General features: G+C 41.5%; 1 protein-coding gene across 2 annotated transcripts in view; it reads right to left on the bottom strand.

The window, feature by feature from the left end:
• The window catches only part of MAOA (monoamine oxidase A), a 62,957-nt gene that overhangs the window by 5,732 nt on the left and 32,542 nt on the right, over positions 1-24,683 (bottom strand). For both annotated transcript variants that reach the window (XM_073358850.1, XM_073358842.1), the window contains exons 2-12: positions 24,145-24,239; positions 21,830-21,967; positions 10,114-10,218; positions 8,789-8,880; positions 5,778-5,919; positions 5,061-5,210; positions 4,548-4,707; positions 3,622-3,718; positions 1,586-1,639; positions 629-686; positions 94-191 (exon numbers count right to left, since the gene is read on the bottom strand). In XM_073358850.1, the coding sequence (XP_073214951.1) occupies positions 94-191; positions 629-686; positions 1,586-1,639; positions 3,622-3,718; positions 4,548-4,707; positions 5,061-5,210; positions 5,778-5,919; positions 8,789-8,880; positions 10,114-10,218; positions 21,830-21,967; positions 24,145-24,237 (1,187 nt within the window). In that variant the 5' untranslated portion in view covers positions 24,238-24,239. The remainder of the gene's footprint in view (positions 1-93; positions 192-628; positions 687-1,585; positions 1,640-3,621; positions 3,719-4,547; positions 4,708-5,060; positions 5,211-5,777; positions 5,920-8,788; positions 8,881-10,113; positions 10,219-21,829; positions 21,968-24,144; positions 24,240-24,683) is intronic.

Below are 24,683 nucleotides of genomic sequence, written 5' to 3'. Positions count from 1 at the left end.
TGCTGTATGTTCAATGTGTTTTGTATAGAAAGAATATTGTAACAATTACAAAGAAGTTACTTAAAAAAAAAAGCACAATGTTATCTTGTTTACCTTCCATATTGAGACATGATGCCTGGTGGGAAGTAGGCTGTATAACATCCCCCTGAATACTGTTCTTCACTCCAGTTCTTTTCTTCATAATGCACTGGCTGTAACAGTTAACAAGATGTGAAAGAAAGAACAAGCCCTTGGCTAGGATATTGGAAATAAAATAAGTAAATGTTCGGCTTTTAGGAAACAAAACTAGAATTTTTTTTTTTACAATGCTGATGCAGGACTCACACTGCATGCTGTTAATACTATCCAACAGCACAAAATGAGCAGGTTTGTACTTCTATGGAGAAGTAATCTCCCATATAATATAGACGACTTTGACAATTCTTATCCTCTTTTCTGGTATAGAGTCAGAGTTCTTGACTCCTGCTAGTGTTTGGGGTTCACCAGCAGCTGGGGAAGCGGGTATCATATGGCGTAACCTGCATTGCTTTTGAGAACTAAAATGTAAATGTTGTCCTTGCTTCACCATTCAGAAGAAACAAGTAGCACTACTACAATGTAAATGAAAGAACAGGCCATGGTTTCTCACATGTAAAGCCTCTTCTGAGCCCATCACTTTGGCATACAGCTCACAGATTTTTCTCTTCCTAAACACAAATATAAACAGCGATCAGAAAACAAGTGAAAGAACCTCATTCTTTGCTGCTGTTCTTAACATTAAAATCTGTTTCAATACACGGTAAGGTTATTTTTGCACGTGCAACAGATTCCAAGTTCATACTCTTAGGCCAAATTTTCAAACGCTGATGCCTAAGTGCTAAATCCTGATATCACATTTGGGAGGCTCATGTTGGACTGAGTGCCAATAAATGAATGTTTGTACAGTTATCTGAGGATGCAGGGTCAAATTATACTCAGATTCACTGGTATAAGTCTGGAATAGCTCCAATGAAGTCAATGGAATCACTCCAGATTTACAACAGGGTAGCTGAGAGCAAATTTCGACCTGTAAAATGCTCAATGGTATTTTATTTATTATGAATAACAAAATAAGCTTCAAACTGGACTCTTTTTTCATACATGGTTGTGGAAATAGTACTGTTGTAGACACGGATGTTTATACATGTATGTAAATAATAATAAATGTCAGAATATTTTTGTCTGGCCCTTAGGGGAAGGACACCGAAGGTTATGTACCTCAGCACTCCCTTCATGTCATTAATGGACCAACTATGTGAAAATGGTCAGGAAGGAAGCAAGCATTTTGGAATCTTTGCAATAACCAGCAGTTGTCGCAGACCAAAAGAGTGCCCCAGGACTATCTATGAAAGACAATGTGCTAGTGATAACATGAAAAAGCAGATAGCATGTGGACCCTTTAAAATATCCTTAAAATGGATTCCCTGGGTGCTGTGCCTGCTTACGCAAGCTGAGTTTGGCCCTTGGCGTTTAGGAAATACTATTATCTGTAGTTGCTCTATGGGTATATAAAATTACTTGGTGAAGCATCCTAAAGAACAACTCTTTGAAATTTGTAAGTTCTTACCTCTCTTCTTTGCTGACCCGTGCAAGTCTATAGGCCTTTCTTGTAAGGATAAAACTAAAGACAAGAGGACATAAGTATTGTGCAGTGTCAATACACAGGCTGATTTACAGAGCACACGTATAAAGTCTTTGGTTTAAAAGACTTTACAATGAGTGAGGCAAACATACTCCGGTAAGTCTCATTCTTTTACCAGATAAATAGCTTAATCATCACAGAATACATTTATCCATATTCAATAGTTTTTTGCATTATATCCAGAAATGATCAGCTTGTACAGAGATCACAGAGCACAGGAGTAAAGTGCTACTTGCAGGAAGCTAACAAAACTGATTACCACGTGCTGTGCTAGCTGAAGCTTCCTAATGGGTTGAAGGTGTAGCCCCAGGTACAGCATAGTACAGCAATTCAAGGTGAAGGTGACGGAGGCATGGACTACTGACAAGGGAGAGTCTGGGGGAGATCTCAGAAAGGGGCCGAGTCCTTTGAAAGCAACTCCATCTACTCCTGCTAGGATCTGCACAGGGGTCAATAGTACCCTGTGGTAACTGGTATCAAAGAGAGCTCACAGTTCTGGAAGAATCAATAGACACCCCTATGGTGGAATGTTCAAAATTGCTCAGCATTGGCCTAATTCTCCTCTCACTGAAGTGAGCGGTGCAATGCCCATTGACTTCAGTGGGAACGGAATTAGGCAACACCCTGATCTTCCTCCAGTGTGAGGAGATAATCAACCAATACAAGACGTGCAGCCTCTCTTTCCATATCGAGATCTAAATTCGAATTGGCTAAGATCAAGACCTGAGTTTCCTTGAACTGGGCTCTAGTTTTCTTGTCCCTCTAAATTCCCAGGTAGCTGCCCCTCCTACAAGGCCAATAACACTTTTATTAAAAGATCCATGATTAGGTCAGCTGCAGGGCAATTGCAGGAGAGTGAGGCTACAGTATACACAACATATATTTTATGACAAGCAGTTTAGAAGGCTAGTCACATTCCTAACAGTAATTGCTCTAAGATGTTTTCAGCTAGAGTCAAATTGATTCCTGGAATAATTCCATTGACCTCAGATGAATTTGGCTCCTGGAATCCTTCATAAAGTTGTGCATATTAGCAAAGAGATGATTCCGACATTGATTTTAGTAGCAAGAAAAAATATTTACATTCCTGTTGTTGACAGTAACTTGAGAGGAATGTTAGGGGGTTTCATGGAGTTCAGAACAAGGACATTTTAAAACTGTGTGTCCATAACGTTACACAATTCAATAGGAGTGTTAGGCTCTCTCTGTATGGTACTGTACATGCAATTATTTGGTATATATACACAAGTGTTTTTTCAGTTTGGAAGGTTCGCCTTGGATTTAAAATGGAAACATTTAGTAAACTTTTCTTTAATTTATATTCACTTAATTCACTCTTTTCAAAAGCCACTAAGTGCTGTTACACATTTTCCAGCTCTCCTTCCAAAATAAAATGCTAAATACTTGGCAGTTTCTCCAGAATTCCAAATCTGTCACTGAGCAGCTGTGCTTCAACCGAATTACAAGATGCTGTGAGGAACAGTCCTTCATCTCTCTTCAATGCATTGCAGATTCAAGACAAACAATGGCTTCTGTCAACTGCATTTTCAGTATTCAGCATGGCCAAAAGAGAAGGCCCAGTATAGCCAGAGCAAGATGCTTGGTAAATTTGAGTAAGAGAGGTTTAATTTCTATGGACCCAATTCAGCAAAACCCTTAAATGTGTGCTTAACTTCAACCATAGGAATAGGCACATTGGACAATGTACCTCCCTTCCCACCAGCCTCCTCACAGCTGGTGAAAAGCCTCTCTCCAAGGAATCCAGAGGCTTGAAGGGGCTGCATAACTACTTTATCCCACACAAGAGGATGCCCAAAGACTGCAGCTGGCCCAGTGTGCCTTCCATGCATCCTTACAATGTATGAATATCACCTATAGTGATTTGCATGCTTTCCAATCCCCTCCGTAAGTCCTTTAAAAAGCATCTAAAAATCTAGGAATATGGACTAGGGGCTCCTTACCCTATAATGGCAGGCACAGATCCATCAGGTTTGGAATCATCTAAGGTTATTGAAATTGGAGCTTCTTCGTCCTCAATAAGCATGCAGCCACAGTAATCTGACAGGAGAAAGGAAACATATAATAACTGCTGGGTGTTATTCACTAGTAGTAATGAAAAAAATTCCATAAAAAGTAAATGTAGAGCTGTTCTTCATTCACTGATAATACCAAGAAATCTGGAACCTCCTTCTAGCATTCTCTCTCTCCCTGTCAGTACAGTTTCCCAAACTGCGTGTACATACACATCCTAATTTGTTTTTAAATGGGGATTTTGTTGCTTTGCATGAATTTATTTGTGACTCACAGAAAGTTATGGAGACTTACTCTTATCAAATAACAGAAACTGAAAAAAAAAATATTCAGACTTAGTAGAAATATATTTTATTTGTTCCTCAAGTAGCTTGCCCAAAACAACACCAGAACCCTATTCTTGGCAAGCCTCCTCAGTGGAAACTCAATCTTGTACTCCTTGTGGAACTCTCAAAGGGGATTACACAGAAGTAGGGTAGAAACAGCAGGGGTAGGACATAACATAGGAATTGCCATAGTGGATCGGACCCCTGGTCCTCCCAGTCTAGTATCTCGCCTCTGATAGTAATCAGATGCTTCAGAGGCAGGTGCAAGAAACCCTGTAGTGGACAACAGTGGAATGACTTGGTGGCTGGTTGAAGAGATATAAATCCTCATAACATAAAAAAAATCCACCTGTTTAATGCAACGGTGGCTGTTCTGATATTGGAAATGAAGCATCCTCACACACAGTTCTGGAAACTTTTTTTTTTGCCCATTCTCCAACACTTAAAGATGATAAAACCGTGGCTTTAAAATTAGTGTAACACTAAACTCCCAAGTTCTTCATTTTTCCCTGGAGTTGATACCCACATACCCATCTTCTTCCAGAAGGCCTCTTTATAGTACACCATGCATTTAATGACAGAACCCATAGGAAGACGCTGAATTAACTGGTTTCTCTCTGACGGTAGTTCTGGGTTGAAATGGATCTTTGTAGTCAGGCCTGGGGGGATGGCACTAATCACATAACTGCCCTGAAACACAAGGAATTGATATATCACACACTCCCCTTCAATCTTAGATATGAACCTAAATATTATTTTCCTTTATTTAAGATGACCTTTGTGGCACTATAATATAAAATGACACAATACAACAAAGCAGATAGAAGGTAGACTAATGTCAGGAGCCAACTAACAATACATTAATATGAGACCCAGTCATAAATAAATCAGTAAAGCAGATTTCAAAGACTTTCAGGGGAGTCTGAGAAGCAGAGACACACAAATGTGTGGTGCTGATTACATTTGGCTAAGAGCTGCAGTGGACATTTCCCCTCACACACACACACTCTAAATGCAAATTACTATTATTTTTATTGAATTACCTCATATATCTCATGGTTTAGAGTCTCCACGATGACACTATCACCTGACTGATCAATGCAAACTACAGGCCTCTCCAGTTTAACTCTGCCTTTGAGGAGTTCCATTATCTTTTCTGTAATCTGACCAGAACCCCCAACAAACTTCCGCTCCTGGAAAAAAAAAAACCCACCAAGAAATCATCTTCAGAGTAGAGTCTATCATAAATTCTGTTAACACATGAGAAGATCAGGGTGAGATTTTCAAGTACACAGAGCGCACAAACAAGGCCAGATTTTCAAGAGTTGTTTTGAGTTAACTAATCAAGTTATCCAAGTACACTTTTTACTACACTTGTATTTAGTTTGAACTACACTTGCTTTGTATGCTTGAAGGACACTCATACATTCAGTAATAAGTGGCCATGGAAACCAAAATGGCAGCTATTACAACAGCAGCAAAAAAACCTATGTTGAAGGGATGTGGGGAGGGAAGTTAAATAAATTGTCCTGCTTTAACTTGAGGCCTAGATTGATTAGATGCCACATTGTACAGAGCTCCCATAGATGATAATTTGACACTTTCAAACACATATTGAACTCTTGCACTGTGTAAATTATTGATTGATTATTCATCTTTTCATTAACTGCAGAGAACTTGTTAAGTTTGTGCAATGGAAAAGGACCACCACACTTGTTCATTATGATCTCAAGAAAGGAAACATTTATGACATTCTGTACCTGCCCCCCATTGGTTACGGAAAATATCCTGGTTGTCCCCCCACACAGCTTCACGTACCACAGGAACCAGAGAGCAGAGACCTCATGTGGCTCAGAGGTGACATTGATATTCACAAAGAGAGTAGCAAACTCTCTGGCAGTTCTGTATGCAAAACAAAAGCAAAGACAACGGGGTTAGGAAGTAGATATTAGAGCTGGGTAAAAGTTTTTGGATAATTAGTACATTCACCAAAAATGCATTTTTCAGGGCCCTGAAACAAAATCACAAATTCAGGTTGAACTTAAATAGTTTCAGCTGAAAAAAACTGGGGAAGTTTTATTTTTTTTTTTTGGCAATATCAAAATGTTTTGGTTTTGACATTTTGTTTTGAAACTACACTTTCAAAATGAAATATGATTTCAAAACAATATTTAAAATATTTCACTGCACCTGAACAAAATGTTTGTTTTGGTGAGAAAAACCATAACAATTCTGTTTTGGTTCAAAACAGGTTTTTGTTGTTGTTAACCACTGAACTTAAATTCAATTAGTCACTAAGCAATAATAAATATTACTTTGCTGTTGGCTATTATTAGTTTTTCTTTATTATCTTTGAACAAGGTTATTTCCCGAAAGCGCACAGATCATTTTTGCTCAATTCAATTTTTTTGGCCTGTAGAAAGGGCTATTTGAATATGTTTATAAGAAGCTCCCTATCATTTACCCATTCTTATTTACCCTGCTTCTTAACTAGTTTCCCAGTTGCCACTACTGCCACAAAACAAATATTTTCTCAACAGGAGATGCATTTGATAGCCAGTTAGTGGAGGTCTTCTGCCTTTCTCCTCCATGGGGAGCTCATCAAGTAGACCACTCCCACGGTTTGATACATCCCTGGTAGCTTAAGGAGTACATTTCCAAGGCCACTTCTTACTCTCCCACATGTCACTGCAATAAATTTTATTGCCTCATCAAATTTAAGTACTACAATGTACAGCAATGACAGCAATCATAGTAAATATATATACAGAGGGCCAAATTCCCTGCTGGTGTAACTCCACTCAACACAACAGTGTTACACCACCAGAGAATTAGGCCCAGAGTATTCACCTATATTTCACTTGTGATTTGTTAATTAGCATACTAAGTTAGATCATTTATGAAAGACAGTCAAAGTGCTTCCAGATAAAGTTTCATTAACAGAGAGAATCTCTATTCATCTGCTGAGGTAACCAACTTAGCAAGCTATCTCTGATGGAATATGTAACTTGTGAACTTTTACAGCCCTTTCTTACTTTGGCTCTGAGGGTAGATTTAATTTACTTAGGCATGCGCTTTACTTGCCTTTGCAAGTTACTGGTGTGGCTCTGAAAGTACCCAGCATGCAGAAAGATGAGTTTCCTACTTATAATACTACCATTCTGAGCAGTGGCTCAGAAACTTTGATTGGTTTGAAGGGAATAAAGCAGAGAGAGTTTTGAGTTTTTGAACATATCTCAGCTCAACATCCTCATTAAAATTACAAGAATCAGCAATAGAATCAGTTTTGTTCACAATGCACAGAAGCACTGTAGCATACAGCTTATTATAAATCTAGTACTGCTTATACATCTGTGAGTTACTGACTTAGAAGAAAGTCCATTGGGTGTAGAAAGGACTGCTCACAATTACTTTTATAGACTACAACAGTGATTCTCAACCTATTACCATCGTGGGCTACATAAGCAGCTCTCTATGTGTTATGTGGGCCGCATCCAGACCTGTATATATGCTACCTGTATGGCCCTGAGCATGTTACATGGGCCACAGCTGTGTGCTGACTGGGCTCCAGGTTGATAACCACTGGACTACAGGCATGGGCAGACAAGTGGCTTATAAAATTAACTGTATGGAAAATATCATGCAATAACGATCAGGACAGAAACCTAGTGGCCATATTCTGTAAGCCTCAGAGCAGGAGAAGGATTCAGAGAAGCACAATACCTTGAGGGAGAAAGTAGTCTGAAATCTTTGATATAGTGCTAAAAACTAGTAAGAAAGAAAAGGCAAACAGTGCTGACCTGCCTAAATAAAAGGTATTGTACTAAGTATAGAGGTGGAAGCTATTCTAGTACAGTGTAAGGGAATGGCACAGCAAAGTGGGATAGGTTTAATACAGTCTACCTGGTTCTGTTTGCCTCCTTATAGGGCGGATGCTATGAAATGAGGAAGGAAGAGCAGACCACAACTGGAGCTGCTGACTCCACATCCAGGCAGTGGTGTTTTATTCAGATAGCACCTGGAAGTGCATGGCACTTTACAGACAAGGAAAAGACAATGCCCATTCCCACAAAAGCTTACAATCTAAGACCCTGGTGCTGCCAGGTGCCGAACACTGGGAGTTGAGGCGCTCAGCTCCTTGCATGTTCAACTCTCTTTACCTGCCCTCATAGACCAACTGCTGTAAAACCCATATATCATTTTTATTTATTTATGATGTTTGGGCTTGCTCTAATTAGTCAATTTTTTATACACTGCACCACCAAAAACTACTCTAGTTGTTGCCTCACTAATGCTGAGCAAAAAGAAACAATCACTTAACTCGTTTTACATGGGTACTTCTGTTGAGACAATCTAGTATCACATTTGCTGCCTTTGTGACAGCACAGTACTGTTAATGCATTCAATTTATCATCCACTATACCTTTACAACCTTCCCTCTTCCTACTGTCTACCCAATTATCTTCTATTCTTTGCTGGAGCATTCAATTATTCTTCATACATTAGCCACCTTGCCTCTGTCCTTATTGAATCTCATTTCAGTGATTTCAGAAACATCTAATTTGTCAGGCTCATTCTATATTTTTAACTCTCTCCTCCTAAGTCATTACAATCCCTTTTCCCTTTGCATCATCTGCAAAATTGAAGTCTGACCTGACCCACTTGAAGTCAATAAGAGCGTGATGAAGACCTCAGTAAGTGCACTTTACACCCCATCATATAACGTGCCAAGGAAGCTAGAGGATTTTAAAGTGAATAAAATGTTATCTACTTGGTCCAGCAAATTTTGTCGGTGAGCTCTTTCATTGTCATTTTGTCCCATTCTGCAGCATGCGGGGCCGCCCAGGGTGCATCAGCAGGGATCTACAAATGAAGGCAAAATATTAAACTTAGTGCATAGTATATTACTACCTAGTCATATTTGGTTGGCAGCCCCAGGCCTGCTAATATAGTGGGTCAAATTTGCTCCCACCTACTGGTACACTGGTGTAAATCTGGACTCTCTCTGTTTCATCAATAGATACACTCATGCAAACCCAGAGTAAAACTGAGGGCAGAATCTGGCCTTTTATTCACACTGTAAAACTGAACTACACATTTAATGCTGATCTGCTGCCTACAAGTCTCAACACAGGAATGCACTACTGTTTGAGTCTTGTCGAAAGAAAGGTATTATCAGAGATTTCTGGGAGAAAGCATGTAGTGTAGGTACATCATAATGCAAAACCTTACACATATGAGTAACTTGTCCTTGTGTGAGTGAAGTTATTGAGGTGTGTGAGTCTTTGCCAGATTGGCCTTCAGTTCAGTAGAAAGGTTATGGAACAGTTGACAGATACCTGAAAGTTTGGAATCCTCTGCAGGGATTTTTTTGCACAGTGGATGGTCAAGAATGTTAAAAGTTCCATTTCTGAAGCATTTACAAATTTTGGTTTTAAAAATAATGGCACTCTGAACTAGCCTCTAGTCCATCTTACGGAGCTGCCCACAAACATCATCATCATCATAACAGTAAGCACCCCCGCAACTCCTATGCTGTCCTTTCTGGACCTACAGCAGGGGTAAGCAAGTGCTAAGCACATCCGCTGCTTTGCCCCATCCTTGAGCACGTTGGCAGAATCTTGACTTTGCCTCTTTCCCAATACACTGGACAGCACAGCTGCGCCACCACAGGAGGTAATACTCCCCTACTGGTCTGGATTAGTAACGTATTGCTATTCTCCCCAAGCAAGGCAGGAATCTTACCTCTGTGACGTACAGTGCTTTTCCTGGGGCCCTGCAGCTATATCCTTTATAAAGGGTAGACTGTCTAAACACAGTCTAGTCTTCCATGGTCCAGGGTTTGACATTTTTAAAAGTCCTTTAGTAAAATAGCACATTTTAGCCTCCAATCTTTAGCCATAAAAATCACTTCTACCCTTTCAGTGCATGTGCCCTGATATCGTTCAGTGTTTGTGGTTGTTGTCTGACACTCCATATTGGAATTCTGAAAGGGTTTTTCTGAACCTTCATATAAAAAAGCCTATTCCCTGTGACACCAAGACTGATGGTATAATCTCATGATAGATTTATATGCAGTCCGCATTTACATCATACCTCTTTCCCCATTTCATTCATTGTCCTCCACAGATTGTTATAATCCAGGTAAATTATGGGATTCCATATGGGAGGGAATGCACCCTGGAATGGGTAGGACTTCCCCTGAAATGCACAAATAAAGGTAACCAACTGAGATACAACAGAAAACAGATCAAGGCTTCACGGCAGCACAAATTAAACAGAAATTGCAGTTACCAAAGCAATATTATAATTAACTTTCAATCCAAAAAGTCTTTGTAAATGAACCCTGGGTAAATTTCTGCTGTGAGAAATGCTGATCAACAAGTAGGCCAGGTGACAAACTGTTAAGAAAACCAAGTTGTCTTAATAGGATCCAAAAATTCAGTTTTTGTAGCATCTGGTTTTAGATAATAGATTTCAGACATGTCTGAGGGCTTGTATACACATAAAAATAATCTGGAATAAAGTGGGGTGTGACTTTAAAATAGATTAGTGATTTCTGATTAACTCCATGTACGGATGCTCTTATTCCAGAATAAGAATGTCTTAATGCACAAAATATTCACACACAGGAAATAGCTATTCTGGAATAACTCCTCAGGAAGACAAGTTCTAAATGTTAAGTATTCCTTGCTGCTAAGCCTGTTACTGATGGCTGAAACTGAGACAATTTGGTGGCTCACACTGAATAAGCAACGAAAAATTTGGATAAACTCTCAATAAGCATCAGAACGACCTGAATATCTTTGACTGCAGTCACTGATCATCAGTCACTAGGCTTAGAAATTTGGCCACATTCCTTTGTGATATGACGCATCCTGAGACAACACTAGCATCTAAAAAATTCTATACTAAAAACAAACCAATTAAAAAAACCCTCCAGATGTTTTTGGCTTCAGAAAATAATTCTCGTTATGAATACATACAAAAATGGATCTGCCAGGAAACTGCTGCAGCTATACAGGCTACTTCCGATGACCTTGGGAAATCATTAAAAGGAAAGCAATCCAACGACACACATTTGAGCAACTGGTTCTCTTGACAGCTCTTATCTGAAGGAGGAGCTGGATCAACAGTCACCATATTTTCCTCACCAAATCATTCTGAACCTGCTCCTCTTGAAATCAATGTCAAAATTCCCATTGACTTTGTGCTGTGTGTGCGCGTGCGCGCCCTATTGATTCTCTTCTGACTGGCTTTCTACAGAGATCCTAACACCAAAACCCTACACCAGGGCATTTCACCACCCGAGTTGGTGAGACTAGTAAAGAAGGCAAACCTCAAGATTTAGGGTCAAATTATGGATGTTCTAGAGCAGAGGTGCGGAGATGAGAGGACACAGGAGGCAGGTATAGTACTGCAGCGGGAGGGTGGGTGGCGTCACCTGGCATAGCCAGTAGTATTTGATCCCTCAGCAAGATGTAGCCATGATCCTTCTATCTCCACACAATGACCTGAGGCCAAAGGGCTGCTCTGGGATGGGATGGGGAATGTGGGCTAGACCTTTGTCCCAACTGTAGCAAGAGCTGGTAGCGAACGGGCTCTCACAGCAGATCTAGGAGGTACAGTGCCAGCTTGTGGCCCAGCTAGGTATAATGCCGTGAGCCACTGTCACCTCCTCCCACTCTCAGTGCTGCTTAGGCTCCCAAAGTCCTTACGGGTTGTTTTTTTTTTTTCAAATTATGTTGAGCACTTGAAACAGGGTACTCCCTCTGGGTACTGGGTACTTGTTTAGCTCAGAGTTCTTTTGTAGCCACTCTCAACCATCGGGGCCACAGTTTCTCCCCCATCTTTTTTAGGAGAGGGTGGGGTGGGAATTGCTGCCCATAAGCTCTTCTCCACATCCCTCCAACGTGGCTGCAGTACGTGCACTTGCTGCTACTAGAACAGAACGAACGCTCCCATGAACCAGCTGCAAGGTAGTTATTCAGATCAAGACAAACTGCTTCCTCCTTCGCTTTGGGCAGCAGCTCTGAAGTGGAATTTGGAAGAGAACAAACTGTGCTGTAGGGTGGAGCAGATACGACTGGATGGATGCTGAATCATGATGTACTGGCTAGTACAGCAGAAGTCCTAGCTTGGTAAACTGATACTATTCATAAGGGATAAATGCTATAGGAAGGAGCAAATTATTTGGTTTTTAAAAATCTTTCTTACTGCTTTGTTTAAAAAAAAATCATATTCTGTATTTGTGGAGCTTAACTATTATTAATCAGGACTCTAGATGCATCTGAAATATCAGCACACACTCTCTCATCATAAAACAAAGCGAATGCCACTGAAAGGCAAAGGGCAAGGTCTAAGTTCACCATCTCATTGCCTTAAAGATTAATTATTACTGAGGCTACAAAGCCAGGTGTTGCAATGCACAGGTGACATTGAGGGAATGGGCAGAAATAAACTCTCCCTTCAGAATGAATGACAATATGAAAACTTCCCACATCTCTATCTCCTGCATGAATAGAAGATGGAACAAGCCTCACCCAACTCTTAGCTACAGAAAGCCAAGATGGATACAAGGAGGTACTTTCTCTTTCAAAGAAGCTCAGTTTCTTTTTACTGTGTAATAAAGACCCTTCTTCACACAAACTGGCAATAGGGATACTGAACTTCCATTGGGAATGGAATAGCTAACACACACCACCTCACATTTTAAGTCTTTTACTCAATCCCAGAAAGTGTTTATTTTTTTTAAAAAAAGTGGTAGAGTCACTTTTGTGACTGTAGGTTCAAAATAAATCCCTCCCATCCCTCCCCTCCCTTATTCAAACCAAGGCACTCCTTTATCAGTGCCCACAGCAAGAGCCAGATAATAACAGCTGACAGTAACTCTGTAGGCCTTCTTCCAAAGCAGCTCTGCCAATGTTAGCTATTGATTAAACTGATTTAGGCAGCAAAATGCTCAGATACTCCAAAAACTCTTCTCTGATTTACTGCAGTTGGAACTCCGAATGTGACAGACAGAATCTGCACACTCTCTAGCCATACTGGCTGCGTCTACACTAGTGTTCTCCTGCACATTTCCCACTGCTGCACTAGCCCCAGTTCAGCTCCACTGCTAGTGCAGACCGGCTGCCAATATTTTAACCACCATGTAATCTAAGCCTACTCGGAGCAAGTTTAGAAACATTTAGCATTACTTCTGACACTCATTTCTTCTTTTATTATTTACTATTATTGGTATTGCAGTATAGCGCCTAGGAGCCCCAGTCTCAGACCAGGACCCCATTGTGCTAGTTACTATATAAACACAGAACAAAAGAGCTTACAATCCAAACACTGAAATTATTGTGCTTTTATTTATTTTCTTTTGCTAAACTGAGGCAATAGCACTGGCTTGGTACGTAACAGCTTTCAGTAACTGACTGGAATTTTAATGGTATTTGGAGGGCCAAATCCTGGGCCCTAAAAAGTCAGTGACAAAATTTCTATTGACATTGGTGGACTGAGAATTAGGCCTTGGATGAGGTGTTCGATCCGCGGCTCTGAAGACTAAATTTCTTCTGCTGACCTACAGCACTGAAAGCCTGAGCAGGGAGGACCAGCTGCATCAGCACAACTAACACCTAGCCAGAGCTCTGGCACAGAAGGAATGCTTCCAGGCCCTTTCATGCCCCACCCTGGATGTGACAAACTGGCTCTCTAAAGAAAGTAGCAGAAAGGATCACTGGGGTCCCTTTATTTCATAGAATCATAAAATATGAGGGTTGAAGGGACCTCAGGAGGTCATCTAGTCCAACCCCCTGCTCAAAGCAGGACCAATCCCCAACTAAATCATCCCAGCCAGGCCTTTGTCAAGCCTGACCTTAAAAACTTCTAAGGAAGGAGATTCCACCACCTCCCTAGGTAACCCATTCCAGTGCTTCACCACCCTCCTAGTGAAAAAGTTTTTCCTAATATCCAACCTAAACCTCCCCCACTGCAACTTGAGACCATTACTCCTTGTTCTGTCACCTGCTACCACTGAGAACAGTCTAGATCCATTCTCTTTGGAACCCCCTTTCAGGTAGTTGAAAGCAGCTATCAAATCCCCCCTCATTCTTCTCTTCTGCAGACTAAACAATCCCAGTTCCCTCAGCCTCTCCTCATAAGTCATGTGTTCCAGTCCCCTAATCATTTTTGTTGCCCTCCGCTGGACTCTTTCCAATTTTTCCACATCCTTCTCGTAGTTTGGGGCCCAAAACTGGACACAGTACTCCAGATGAGGCCTCACCAATCTCAAATAGAGTGGAACGATCACGTCCCTCGATCTGCTGGCAATGCCCCTATTTATACAGCCCAAAATGCCATTGGCCTTCTTGGCAACAAGGGCACACTGTTGACTCATATCCAGCTTCTCACCCACTGTAACCCCCAGGTCCTTTTCTGCAGAACTGCTGCCTAGCCATTCGATCCCTAGTCTGTAGTGGTGAATGGGATTCTTCCGTCCTAAGTGCAGGACTCTGCACTTGTCCTTCTTGAACCTTATCAGATTTCTTTTGGCCCAATCCTCTAATTTGTCTAGGGCCCTCTGTATCCTATCCCTATCTGCCACCGTATCTACCTCTCCTCCCAGTTTAGTGTCATCTGCAAACTTGCTGAGGGTGCAATCCACACCATCCTCCAGATCATTTATGAAGATACTGAACAAAACCGTACCGAGGACCGATCCCTGATTTACTTCCTTTCACCTGCTAAACTCTAGCGATTCTAACCGCAGGGGCTGAATCTTTCCCTCAGAATTACTCCCTTGTCCCCCACAAGGGAAGGTAGAGGTGTGGTGGGGTATGTGTGGTGCTGGTGACTTCTACAACAATAACCTTCCTGGCCGGCCTGGACCCTGTGGAGAGACCTCAGTGAAGTCTGGGATCTGTAGATGGCGAAATGATGCGCTGCATACAGAAGGGGGAAGAGTCAAGCGGGATGCACCTTTTACTCCCCTCAAACCAGTGAATTAGAACAGTGGACAATTAATACAGCGTGAGGCTGTGTTAACTTCTGTGTAGTTCTTCTGTGCCAGGGAAGGCAACTTCAGGAGGAGTGGGATCCTGGAGGAAGCAGCAACTGGGGAAGTCCTTGACTACATGGCTCCAATGGAGCCACACTGCCAGGGAGATGATGGGGCTGAGATTAGAGGTCCCCAAATCTAGCATGTAGACACAGGACCTCCATGCAGATAGCCTGGGCCTGCTGGAGACCTCAGGAGATCTGTGGAGCATGCGGGGCAGGGAAGCTGCTACTTCAACCCAAAGGACTGATACAAGGAAAGCTCCAAGGGGGAAATCATTGATCTATCTATGCAGATGCTTATCCTGGTGCCCATCACTGTAGTTTCTGACCATCTTCCATCCCCATGCCACCTTCTTGCATGGGTGTTTCCAGGGGAGGGGGAAATCCAGGCCAAGTGGTTATTGGCCCAAAAGTTTATATAACTGCTTTTAAAAGTTGCCACATCCCAAGCAGGGCATCAGTGGCGTCTTTGTTCTTTACAGAGGGGTTCATTGCGGTGAGCAAGGGTTGAAATTATCTCATTTTTATGCTAGTTGTAACGTTCTGGGTGGATTACCTTGAACTACTGTTTCCTTAACTGAAAAGCAAATAACCTCCTGGCTTGGTTCCCATGCTAATAGCCAGGCTGCCTGACTAACCCACAGAGTTTATTTAATTTTTCTTTCCCTAGGGTGTTGAGTACTTTCCTACAGACTTTAATCCTGCTGCCTGCCTGACTTAGTTACCTCACACCAAACAAAAGAAAACAATCTGATGCTCCACAGCTCAGTGCTTAGCAAAAGCAATTTGGAGAGAAGGCTTCTGTTAGAGCTGCACTGTGCACACACAGGGCTAAACGGTGGCATTTAGTCCATGGTAGGATGCACTTCGGAGCCATCCCACCCCAAGCAAAGTTCAGGGAGATGCAATCCCACCCTAAGCTTCAAGATGTGCAAGGGAAGTGCACAGCTGCACCCACCTTGAGGATGGCACAGCCTACTCCTCTCTGCTGATCTGGGGGCTGGGGGAGGGAGGGCAGAGGTGTGTGTTTTGAAACCTGTCTCTTCTCCCACGCCTCCTTTGGGGCAATGTGCACCACGGTGGTTCCTAGAAGAAGCAGCCCCTGTGTTCCGCTGAATGCAGGACTGAGACTGCCCTTGGGCCTTGCACAATGCACACAGGTTGGGCTGGAGCGGTGGCTCCTTATGCCATCATGCCCTTCTTCCCAAGTGCTCATGCATAAGGAACAAGAACATTCAGGTTCAGAATGTCTGTCGTTCCCCTTATTGGATCTGATTCTGCAGTTCACAAATCTCTACACAGACTTGCTCACACCTTCGCCAGCTGCACCTTCATCCCCGTGTATGTAGACGGACGTGCTAATTCTGCTTGAGCTCCTGTACTAAAAGGTACCTAGGGGCAGTTTGGGCCGCAGTTTAGGCTAGCTACCGAAGTATATACCCAAAAGGTCTGGGAGGGTTTGTATTAAGGCAGTTAGCCTGAGCTGCCACCCATGTTACCCCCAGCTACAACGCTATTTTTCATGTGCTAGCTTGAGGAGAGCTAGTGTGTGTCTGCGTACCTGAGCTGGAAAGCATGCTCCCAGCTGCAGTATAGATGTACCCTTTGCGTGGAAGAAATCATTCTATATAAGACACCATGCTTTACATGCAAACGACTGCCATTTGCCAGAAGTTCATATGCTTTGAAAATGCTGAGTGAATGCAGCACAACCAAAATTAAAAAAAAAAAAAAAAAATCCCTTATCTACCCATTGATTTTGTGTATCAGTGTGAATGCTGCAGACAGACACCAACAGGCTGCACATTTTGTAAGAGGAGCTTCATTTAACACCACAGCAAGGTACCAACAGCTATGGTTTCTAGAAGCTTCTGTTCAACTGACATGAAAGTGAAAATGGAGGGACTTTCAATGAAAGTAACATATCAGACAGAAAAAACAACAACCCCCCCACTGTCAACCAGATCTGTGAAGGAAGAAGTCCTCCCTTTCCCCCTCATTCCTAACACACTCTTACTGGGCTTGGGGGGGGGCAATAAATAAAGAACAGTCTTGCTGGAGAGATAGCCTAATAGCTAAGCAAAATCTACATGCCAAAACCAAATATATTTAGTGTTTCAGAATATGAACTAGCTTTTGATTCATGTTGGTTGACATGGTAACAAGTGGAGTTCTTTCTATAGAAAAAGGGAGAACAAAAAATGCGAAAAGACAGATAGTAGGTTTGGGTTTGGATTTGGATTTTTTAGATACACAGTGGCTGCAAAGGAAATCTACCTACCAGTGAAAGCTCATGGTTCTTTAAAAGCAGAGCTTTGGAGCTGTGCTCTGGCTCCGCTCCAGCTCCAGGCAAAAACCTGCAGCTCCACTGCTCCGGAGCTGCTCCGCGCTCCAGCTCCGGGCTCCACTCCAAAGCCCCGTTTAAAAGTGCAATTAGTATAATACACTTTAAAAATTCCTTCCCCAGATAGAAGTTCACAGAATGTCTTGGAGTACTCTAAATCTCTTTAGTTGCTTCCTAGCTAAATTTCCTTGCTTCTAAATTAAATGTTTCTAAGCAGTATCCTAGAGCAAAGCCTCCTGACTCATGTGGGAAACTGCCGAACAAAAAATCTCTGTGAATCTGTGGTGGGGCATGAATGGTTGAAACTGTCATAGCAAAGTCTAAAGCTGGCTTGGGCTTCCTGAACAATCTGTCCATTCACCTCTCTGACCTCAGCACAGTTGGAATGTGAACCTCAGAGACAAGCACTTGGGAATGGAGCTCCCTGTTTAACCACAGCTAAACAAACTATGACAAGCCTTAGCTGAGAGAGATACTGTATTATAGTTAAATAGAAATGTTTTAAATCTTGCCCCTGAGTGCTTTCCGTTCAAATGTGGAACTTGGTAGCAAATCCACAACTTACAATTAATTAACCTGGTAATTTAAATAGCAAATATTTTCCAGATCAATAAAGGAATTTCATGCCCATAATTCCACGTATCAAATAGTCTGCTGACTAACTCTACATTTTCTGGGAAGTACTATTGTTGTTGTTTAGATTCCAGTAGCATCTAGAATGTACTAGGCATGCTTCCACCCATGAAGACACAACCCCTACCCTAAAGGGTTTATAATTTAAGAAGCCAAGAAACATATGAACGGGAGGGAAAGGGATAAAACATACAAGCAATTATATATATATAGCCTTGAATGCCCCTTAATATACTCAGTATTAAGTAGCTAACTTCTTGTACGCATCACAGTAGAAATGGATCTTGAGAATGGATTAAAAGGGAGATAGTGTAGTTGCCATCTGAGAATGTGATATAACACAACATCTCAAGGGAAAGAAGAAAGAGTAATGGAGATCCGAGGGGAAGAAAGCAAGTAGTTTAGGGCTGGAATTCGTGGGAGGGAGAGAGAAATAGACCATGCTGTCAGGTTCTGTCCTAGTGTTTATGTGCCTCCCACAAAGGGGGATATCTGAGATTGATGTGTCTACTCTTGCAGCTTGGGGTACAAGGAGGAGACATACCTGCACTAGCAGTCATTGAGCTTGTGCACTAAAAATAGAATGTAATCACCACAGTGCAAGTGGCAGGAGGGGCTAGCCACCCCGATTACATACCTGTCAGAGACCCCTAATATGTACTCGCGGTAACTAGTCCATCTTGCTGCTCTCACAGCCACTGCTACGTTCTATAGCTAGCATGCTAGTTTGATCAGAGCTAGTGCAAGTACGTCTCCTTGAGCTGGGAATCGCACTCCCAGCTCCAAGTGTAGATGAACCCAATGTTACATTAGACAACCAGTGATGGGTGGGATCTTTGTGCTATAGTGCAACACAGAACGATGATACACTGAAGAAGGAAGAGGAGGAAGGGGAACAGCTGACAGTGAAAGAAGGCAGCTTCTGATCATTTTGCCTTCCAGCCCCTGGAATAGCAGGCCTACTGGAGAAAGGGAGGCATTATTTAGCACCTACGGCAGTCAGCATGTTAAGAACTTAATCTGCTTTCTGTTGCTCTGATCTGAGATTTCAGAAGCCCTACACATAGAAGAAAGGTAGCTCAGCAGGATTGCAAGGCCAAATCCAGGACTAGCCCATGGCATGTAGGATAGTTGACAAGCTTGTAATTCTGCTTCTTATTCAGGAACACACTTCTACACCAAAGAAAGCTTATGGGAGAAGCACGGTCATTACCTAAAGCACACATAATGAAACCTGGGACAAAGAAACGTGGATCTACAGTGTCAAAATGGATTTAGGGTATGAATTCATGTATCCTATTAGAGGCTTCTAGCACACAGGACAGGCAGAGTCATTAAGGAGGAAAGGGGCCCACATTTGAGTTTAAATTAAATACAGTAGGCTAGATGTTCAAATAGTGCAAACCAGCATAGCTTGATTGAAGTCACTGGAGCTATAACAATTTACAGAGACTGAAAACCTGGTCCAATTTATTTTGTAAGCATTGTAACAGAAGTAGAGCTGCTAAGTAATAACCTAAGAATATTGAGATGTAATACTGCTATAAATACTGTAGGAACTGATACCTAATAATCTAAGAATGTTGAGATGACAATTTTAGGAACATGGTATGTGATCTGTTCAGTGAGGGGAAGTAATTGTGTAATTGGGTTAAGACTTTCCTGTATGAACGTACTGATCTAGCTTAAGTGGGGACTGGGGGAAAAAACAAATAGGAAGATGACAATGGACTAGATATGGACACCTCAGCACACATTTGCAAGGCAATGGGCAAAGCTATCTACTTCAAGGATTTTTAATCCTGTATCCAACAAAGTTGTAAGCCTTTTTCTGCCATGACTAGGAACGAATAAAACAAAGGGCTACAAATTGTTGGGGATTGGTCCTGCTTTGAGCAGGGGACTGGACTAGATGACCTCCGAGGTCCCTTCCAACCCTGATATTCTATGAAACAGTTAAAAGATGACTAGTCTCTGGGACACAGGGTGATCACAAAGACTAAGCAGCTTTTAAAAGGAGACTCCTTGTGAAGCAGGGGGAAAGAAATGGTTTGTGAGTTAAGAGAACAAATTATGCAAACCCTAGAGGTCTCAGGGGGGCCTTTAGGAAGCTTAGAACCACTAGCGTCCCCATGTGAAAAATGGTAAATGCCTAATAGGCTAGACATACATGTAGTATGTTTTCTAGTTTTTAAGATCTGTTTTCTCTTAAATGCTTTGGTTCTAAATAAGTAATATTTTGCTTTAAGGAAGCTGCCTGGTCATTGTTTACTACTGTCACTGCTCCTGGAGGGAACAGAACTGCAAGGTCTGAGCCTAAGTCAGGCCTGCTGAATAAATCATGGTGCATCACTGGGGACTGCAGCTAAGGCCTGGCCTGAGAATGAAGGAATCACATGATTCCACCCCAAGAGAGAGGTGATGGCTAAAGGCTTGAGACCTGAGAGGAGGTGAGCGCACAGAGATCAGAAGGGGTCAGAGGTGTAGTTAGCCTTGTTACTGTGAAAAGTATGTCATATCTGGTATTATCCTACATGTTCTTTATAGGATTTTATTTATAAAACAATGTTAGGCAAATAATTTACATGTAAATATTTTCATAAATGGCATATTTTGAGTGTTAGAAAAAATAAAACGTGTTTTAAAAATAGTTTAAACTACAAAACTGTTTTTTTGCTTCTATGACTGGGTCTTCCTGGTATTTCATATCAGAAACTGTTTCTCAAGGCCCACTTCCAATTTTCAGCTGTTCATTGTTTTTCTTCAGCGAGGAAAAAATAACATTCCATGGAACTGCTGTTTGTTCAATGAAAATGGCCACTTGCCCAAGCAGCAGGCAACTTGCAGAACTGATCAGCTATTATCTTGATGTCACTTCATTTAAAGGGAAGAATGTATGGAGAATTTTAAGGAAATAAAAAAGCAAGTAGTGTGGCCAAGCAGGCATGGGAACTGTCATTTTATTTAGATGTGGTCATAGCTAAAAATGTAAATTGTTGCCAGAGAAGTAGCTCTTTGTTTGGCATTTACTCCTTGTGGGGCTCAAAACCTATATGGGTGTTTTCCCCCCCCCCATTTTACAAGGTTATATTAGAAAATAAAAAAATTAAAGAGCAAAGAACTTTCACACAGAGCTGCTTACAGCTTCTATAAATGCTTCTGATTAAAGTCATATGAGTTTTCGAAAGCAGGATGCAAAAGACTGGACAGCCATCCAGAAATATTGAAGCTCTACAAAGCATATTTTCAAAAATAATTAGGTACCAAATTTGTCCTGTCTTAAAATTGTAACAGTCTAACTGAATCATGGGTGCTGGAAGGACTGCAAAAGTGGGGAGGAAACACGGGGTCACAACGCCACTCAAATTTGTCCTGCCCACCCCACTATCATGACAACAGAGGAGGGGTGCTGCCGTTACTACACCCATCTTCAGTCAGGAGCCAAAAGGGGTTGGTGGAGCCCCTGAGCCCTTTCTGAGTTCCGGTTCTCAAAAGTGTGTGGTGGCGGGGGGGTGGGGTGGGGGGCTGGTTCCCCCTTGTTTAAAGGGGGAGGGTGGAATGACCATTTGCTCCCCCCAGCACCTGTGGACTGAATATATTTTACACACTTTAAAAAAGAAAATCTTTGTTTCAATTGCCAATAAATCAAAATGGAAAAGCAGTATCTACTACAGATAAATGCATAAGGAGGCACTTTACACAGGACTCTTTTCACAAATGCCAGTACTTTTCAACATTCAACAGTCTCATTAGCTGTCTGTGCAGAAAAGAAGATTTAAATCTTACCTTCACGTAATGGATAAGACGCTCTTTTATATTGACTTTATAGGTCTCTATACCCAGTTCCTTGGCCAATCGGAGGATTCGGTTTTGAGTAGGTCCTATATATGCTCCACCTACATCTACATAATTAACTTTCTTGTTCTGTCAAAAGAAAAATTGCAAGAATCAGAAAGGCTAGAGGATGGCCTGCAGCAGAAAGCTCTAGGAACTGGAAGGTGGTCTTAGATATTGCAGAATCTCTACAATGACCTCTGTCCTACACCCATTGTGGTCAATGACAAAACTCTCATTGACTCAAGCAGGTATAGGGTTGAGTCCTTTAACTACAGAATTCAAGAAGCTCTATTGTCTCACTGTTCATTTCCTGATAGAGCAAAGAAAGTTAGCGCTGGATTCTCCACTGAGGTCTAAGTTATGTAGTTATTTACACTTGTGCAAAACTGGTGCAAAGTGAGTGTCAAACACTGCTAGATGCATCCGACGAAGTGAGCTGTACCTCATGAAAGCTTATGCTCAAATAAATTTGTGCCACAAGTACTCCTTTTCTTTTTGCGGATACAGACTAACACGGCTGCTACTTTGAAAACTGCTAGATTAGAATTCTCCACGCCTTAATGCAGTCATGCCCACATGTCAATGAGTAGATGAGGTGCAAAGCAGTGGAGAACCAAGCACACAGTTCTGATAAGGAGGGTTATGAGAGACATGGAGGACTATTACACATGGTAATGCTATCATGACAGTTTGATAATTATTTTCAGTATTTCAATATAGTTTCCCCTATTGTCTTTTTAATCATTTGAGGTCCTTAGCATACAAGATGCAATGTTAAAATCTAAATAAATGGCCGTTAAAAAAAAAACAAAAAAACTATCCCTACCTTTTCAGAATCCATATTGTACTGTGTTTCTGTACTGAAAGAGAGGCCCCCCCACAATCCTTGCAGAAGGTTTCCTTTATTAATATTTACAAACTGAAAATAGATCTGATATTAAAGCTTGCCGTTTCTATCTAGGTACTTACATGGCCCCTAGCTCTGCTGTGTCTGAGCACCTGTATTTGAAAACAATAATCCTGTGTCTGAGCACCTCTAGTCTGAGCAAGAGTATTTGAAAACAATAATCCCCTCTCCAGCACCACGGGACTGGGATGTAATACAGTGTGAACATGTAACACTGCTGCATTAGTGCCTGGCAGTGAAGGAGCTCCATGCAGAACTTTGAACAGCATCAGATACACTTGGGAAGACACACATACTATTGTTAGCAGGCTGATTTCCCAAGACAATAATTCTGTTCGATTTTGTTTATAGCAAGAGTTTTAAATCAAGTATTTTTAATGTCATAGAAGGATGTTGTTTATGTGCTGGGATTTGAAGTACAATGGTTGCTATTGAATATTAATATTTATCCCCAGTTACCACACAGTGGTGTCTGACATAATTAAGCATCTCTCTATATTTAGATTCAGAAATAGCTGCAATATTTGTACATCACAGTGTGGTATCTCAGGTAAATGCTTATTTTGTTAATGACAACCAATGTAGTTGGGAAACAAAGTAAGTGAGCTGTAGTTCACGAAAGCTTATGCTCAAATAAATTTGTTAGTCTCTAAGGTGCCACAAGCACTCCTTTTCTTTTTGCTGAGACAGACTAACACGGCTGCTACTCTGAAAAAAGTACAGTACATTTTTGTAATAGTTTTGTTACAGACAGCCTTATAGGGAAATGGCATTAAAAGAAACCTCTGAGCTGTAATGACAGAGCCTTATGTCATATTAATATTCAAGAGCCTTGATTGCTTCTTATCACAGATCTGTGAAAGTTTTCAGTCTTCTACTGGATTGTACCCATGTAGAAAGAGTGGCCATTTGCCCTAAAACACCACCTTTGGTCCTTCCAAACATACATCTTTCTACAATATGATCCTGGCTGTATACGGCATCTACAGTGACCCTGTATTTTCTGACATCATAACAATACCCAAAGAGAACTAGCTATTATCATATTGGTCTGGCAACTTCCTTCCACCGGCACATGTATATAAAGTAATAATGATTTGGACTCTCCTCTGCAATGGACAGAAGTCTAACTTGTATCTGAAGGAGGAAGGGAATAGTTTCAAATTCAGTGTCTGATATACATTAAGCGCACTGGCAACCACTGTACATGCCACGTAATCCAAATGAGATGTAGTTTTTAATAAGCAACCTTTACATTTATACCCATTTTAAAGGTCCGCATCATTCAGAACCTCTTCCCATCCTTAGCCCTATGCGCCCACAAAATCAAGTGTTACTGCTGTCAAAAAGCACTTACCTTAACCGTGAAAGTCCTTCCTCCAACTCTGTCACGGGCCTCTAAAACCACAACACTAAGCCCAGATTCAGCCAGCAGCTTGGCTGCTGACATACCTACAGGAAAAAGAGAAAGTATCATTTTAAAGTATAAGACCTATAAGTAGTATAAGACCTATTCAGAGCAAGAAGAGCTTTTTAAAAACAACAAAACCGTGTGGTCAGAACTTTCCATGCTGTCTCCAGAAGCCGTGAAAAGCTTTAGCACCCTATTAAATGTGAAATGCAATTTCACTACAGAACCATCTGGTTAACATTAACTTTGAGTTCTCTGTGTAAAAAACACTGGGACAGATAAAATCCCAAAGACTCAAGCTTCAATCTCCAAGGTTTTAAAAACGTATTAAGATTTTAGACAACAAAATATCTGCTATTCAGTGCAGGGACTGTTTCTTTCTATGTGTTTGTACAATGCCTGAAGAGATAGGCCCCCCGTGTTGATTGTAGCCACTAGGTGCTACAAATAATATATGATGATATATAGAATGACATCTCCGGAAA

Source organism: Lepidochelys kempii, chromosome 1, assembly GCF_965140265.1.
Source record: "Lepidochelys kempii isolate rLepKem1 chromosome 1, rLepKem1.hap2, whole genome shotgun sequence".
Classification (NCBI taxonomy): Eukaryota; Metazoa; Chordata; order Testudines; family Cheloniidae; genus Lepidochelys; species Lepidochelys kempii.
This window is presented reverse-complemented; position numbering and strand designations above follow the sequence as displayed.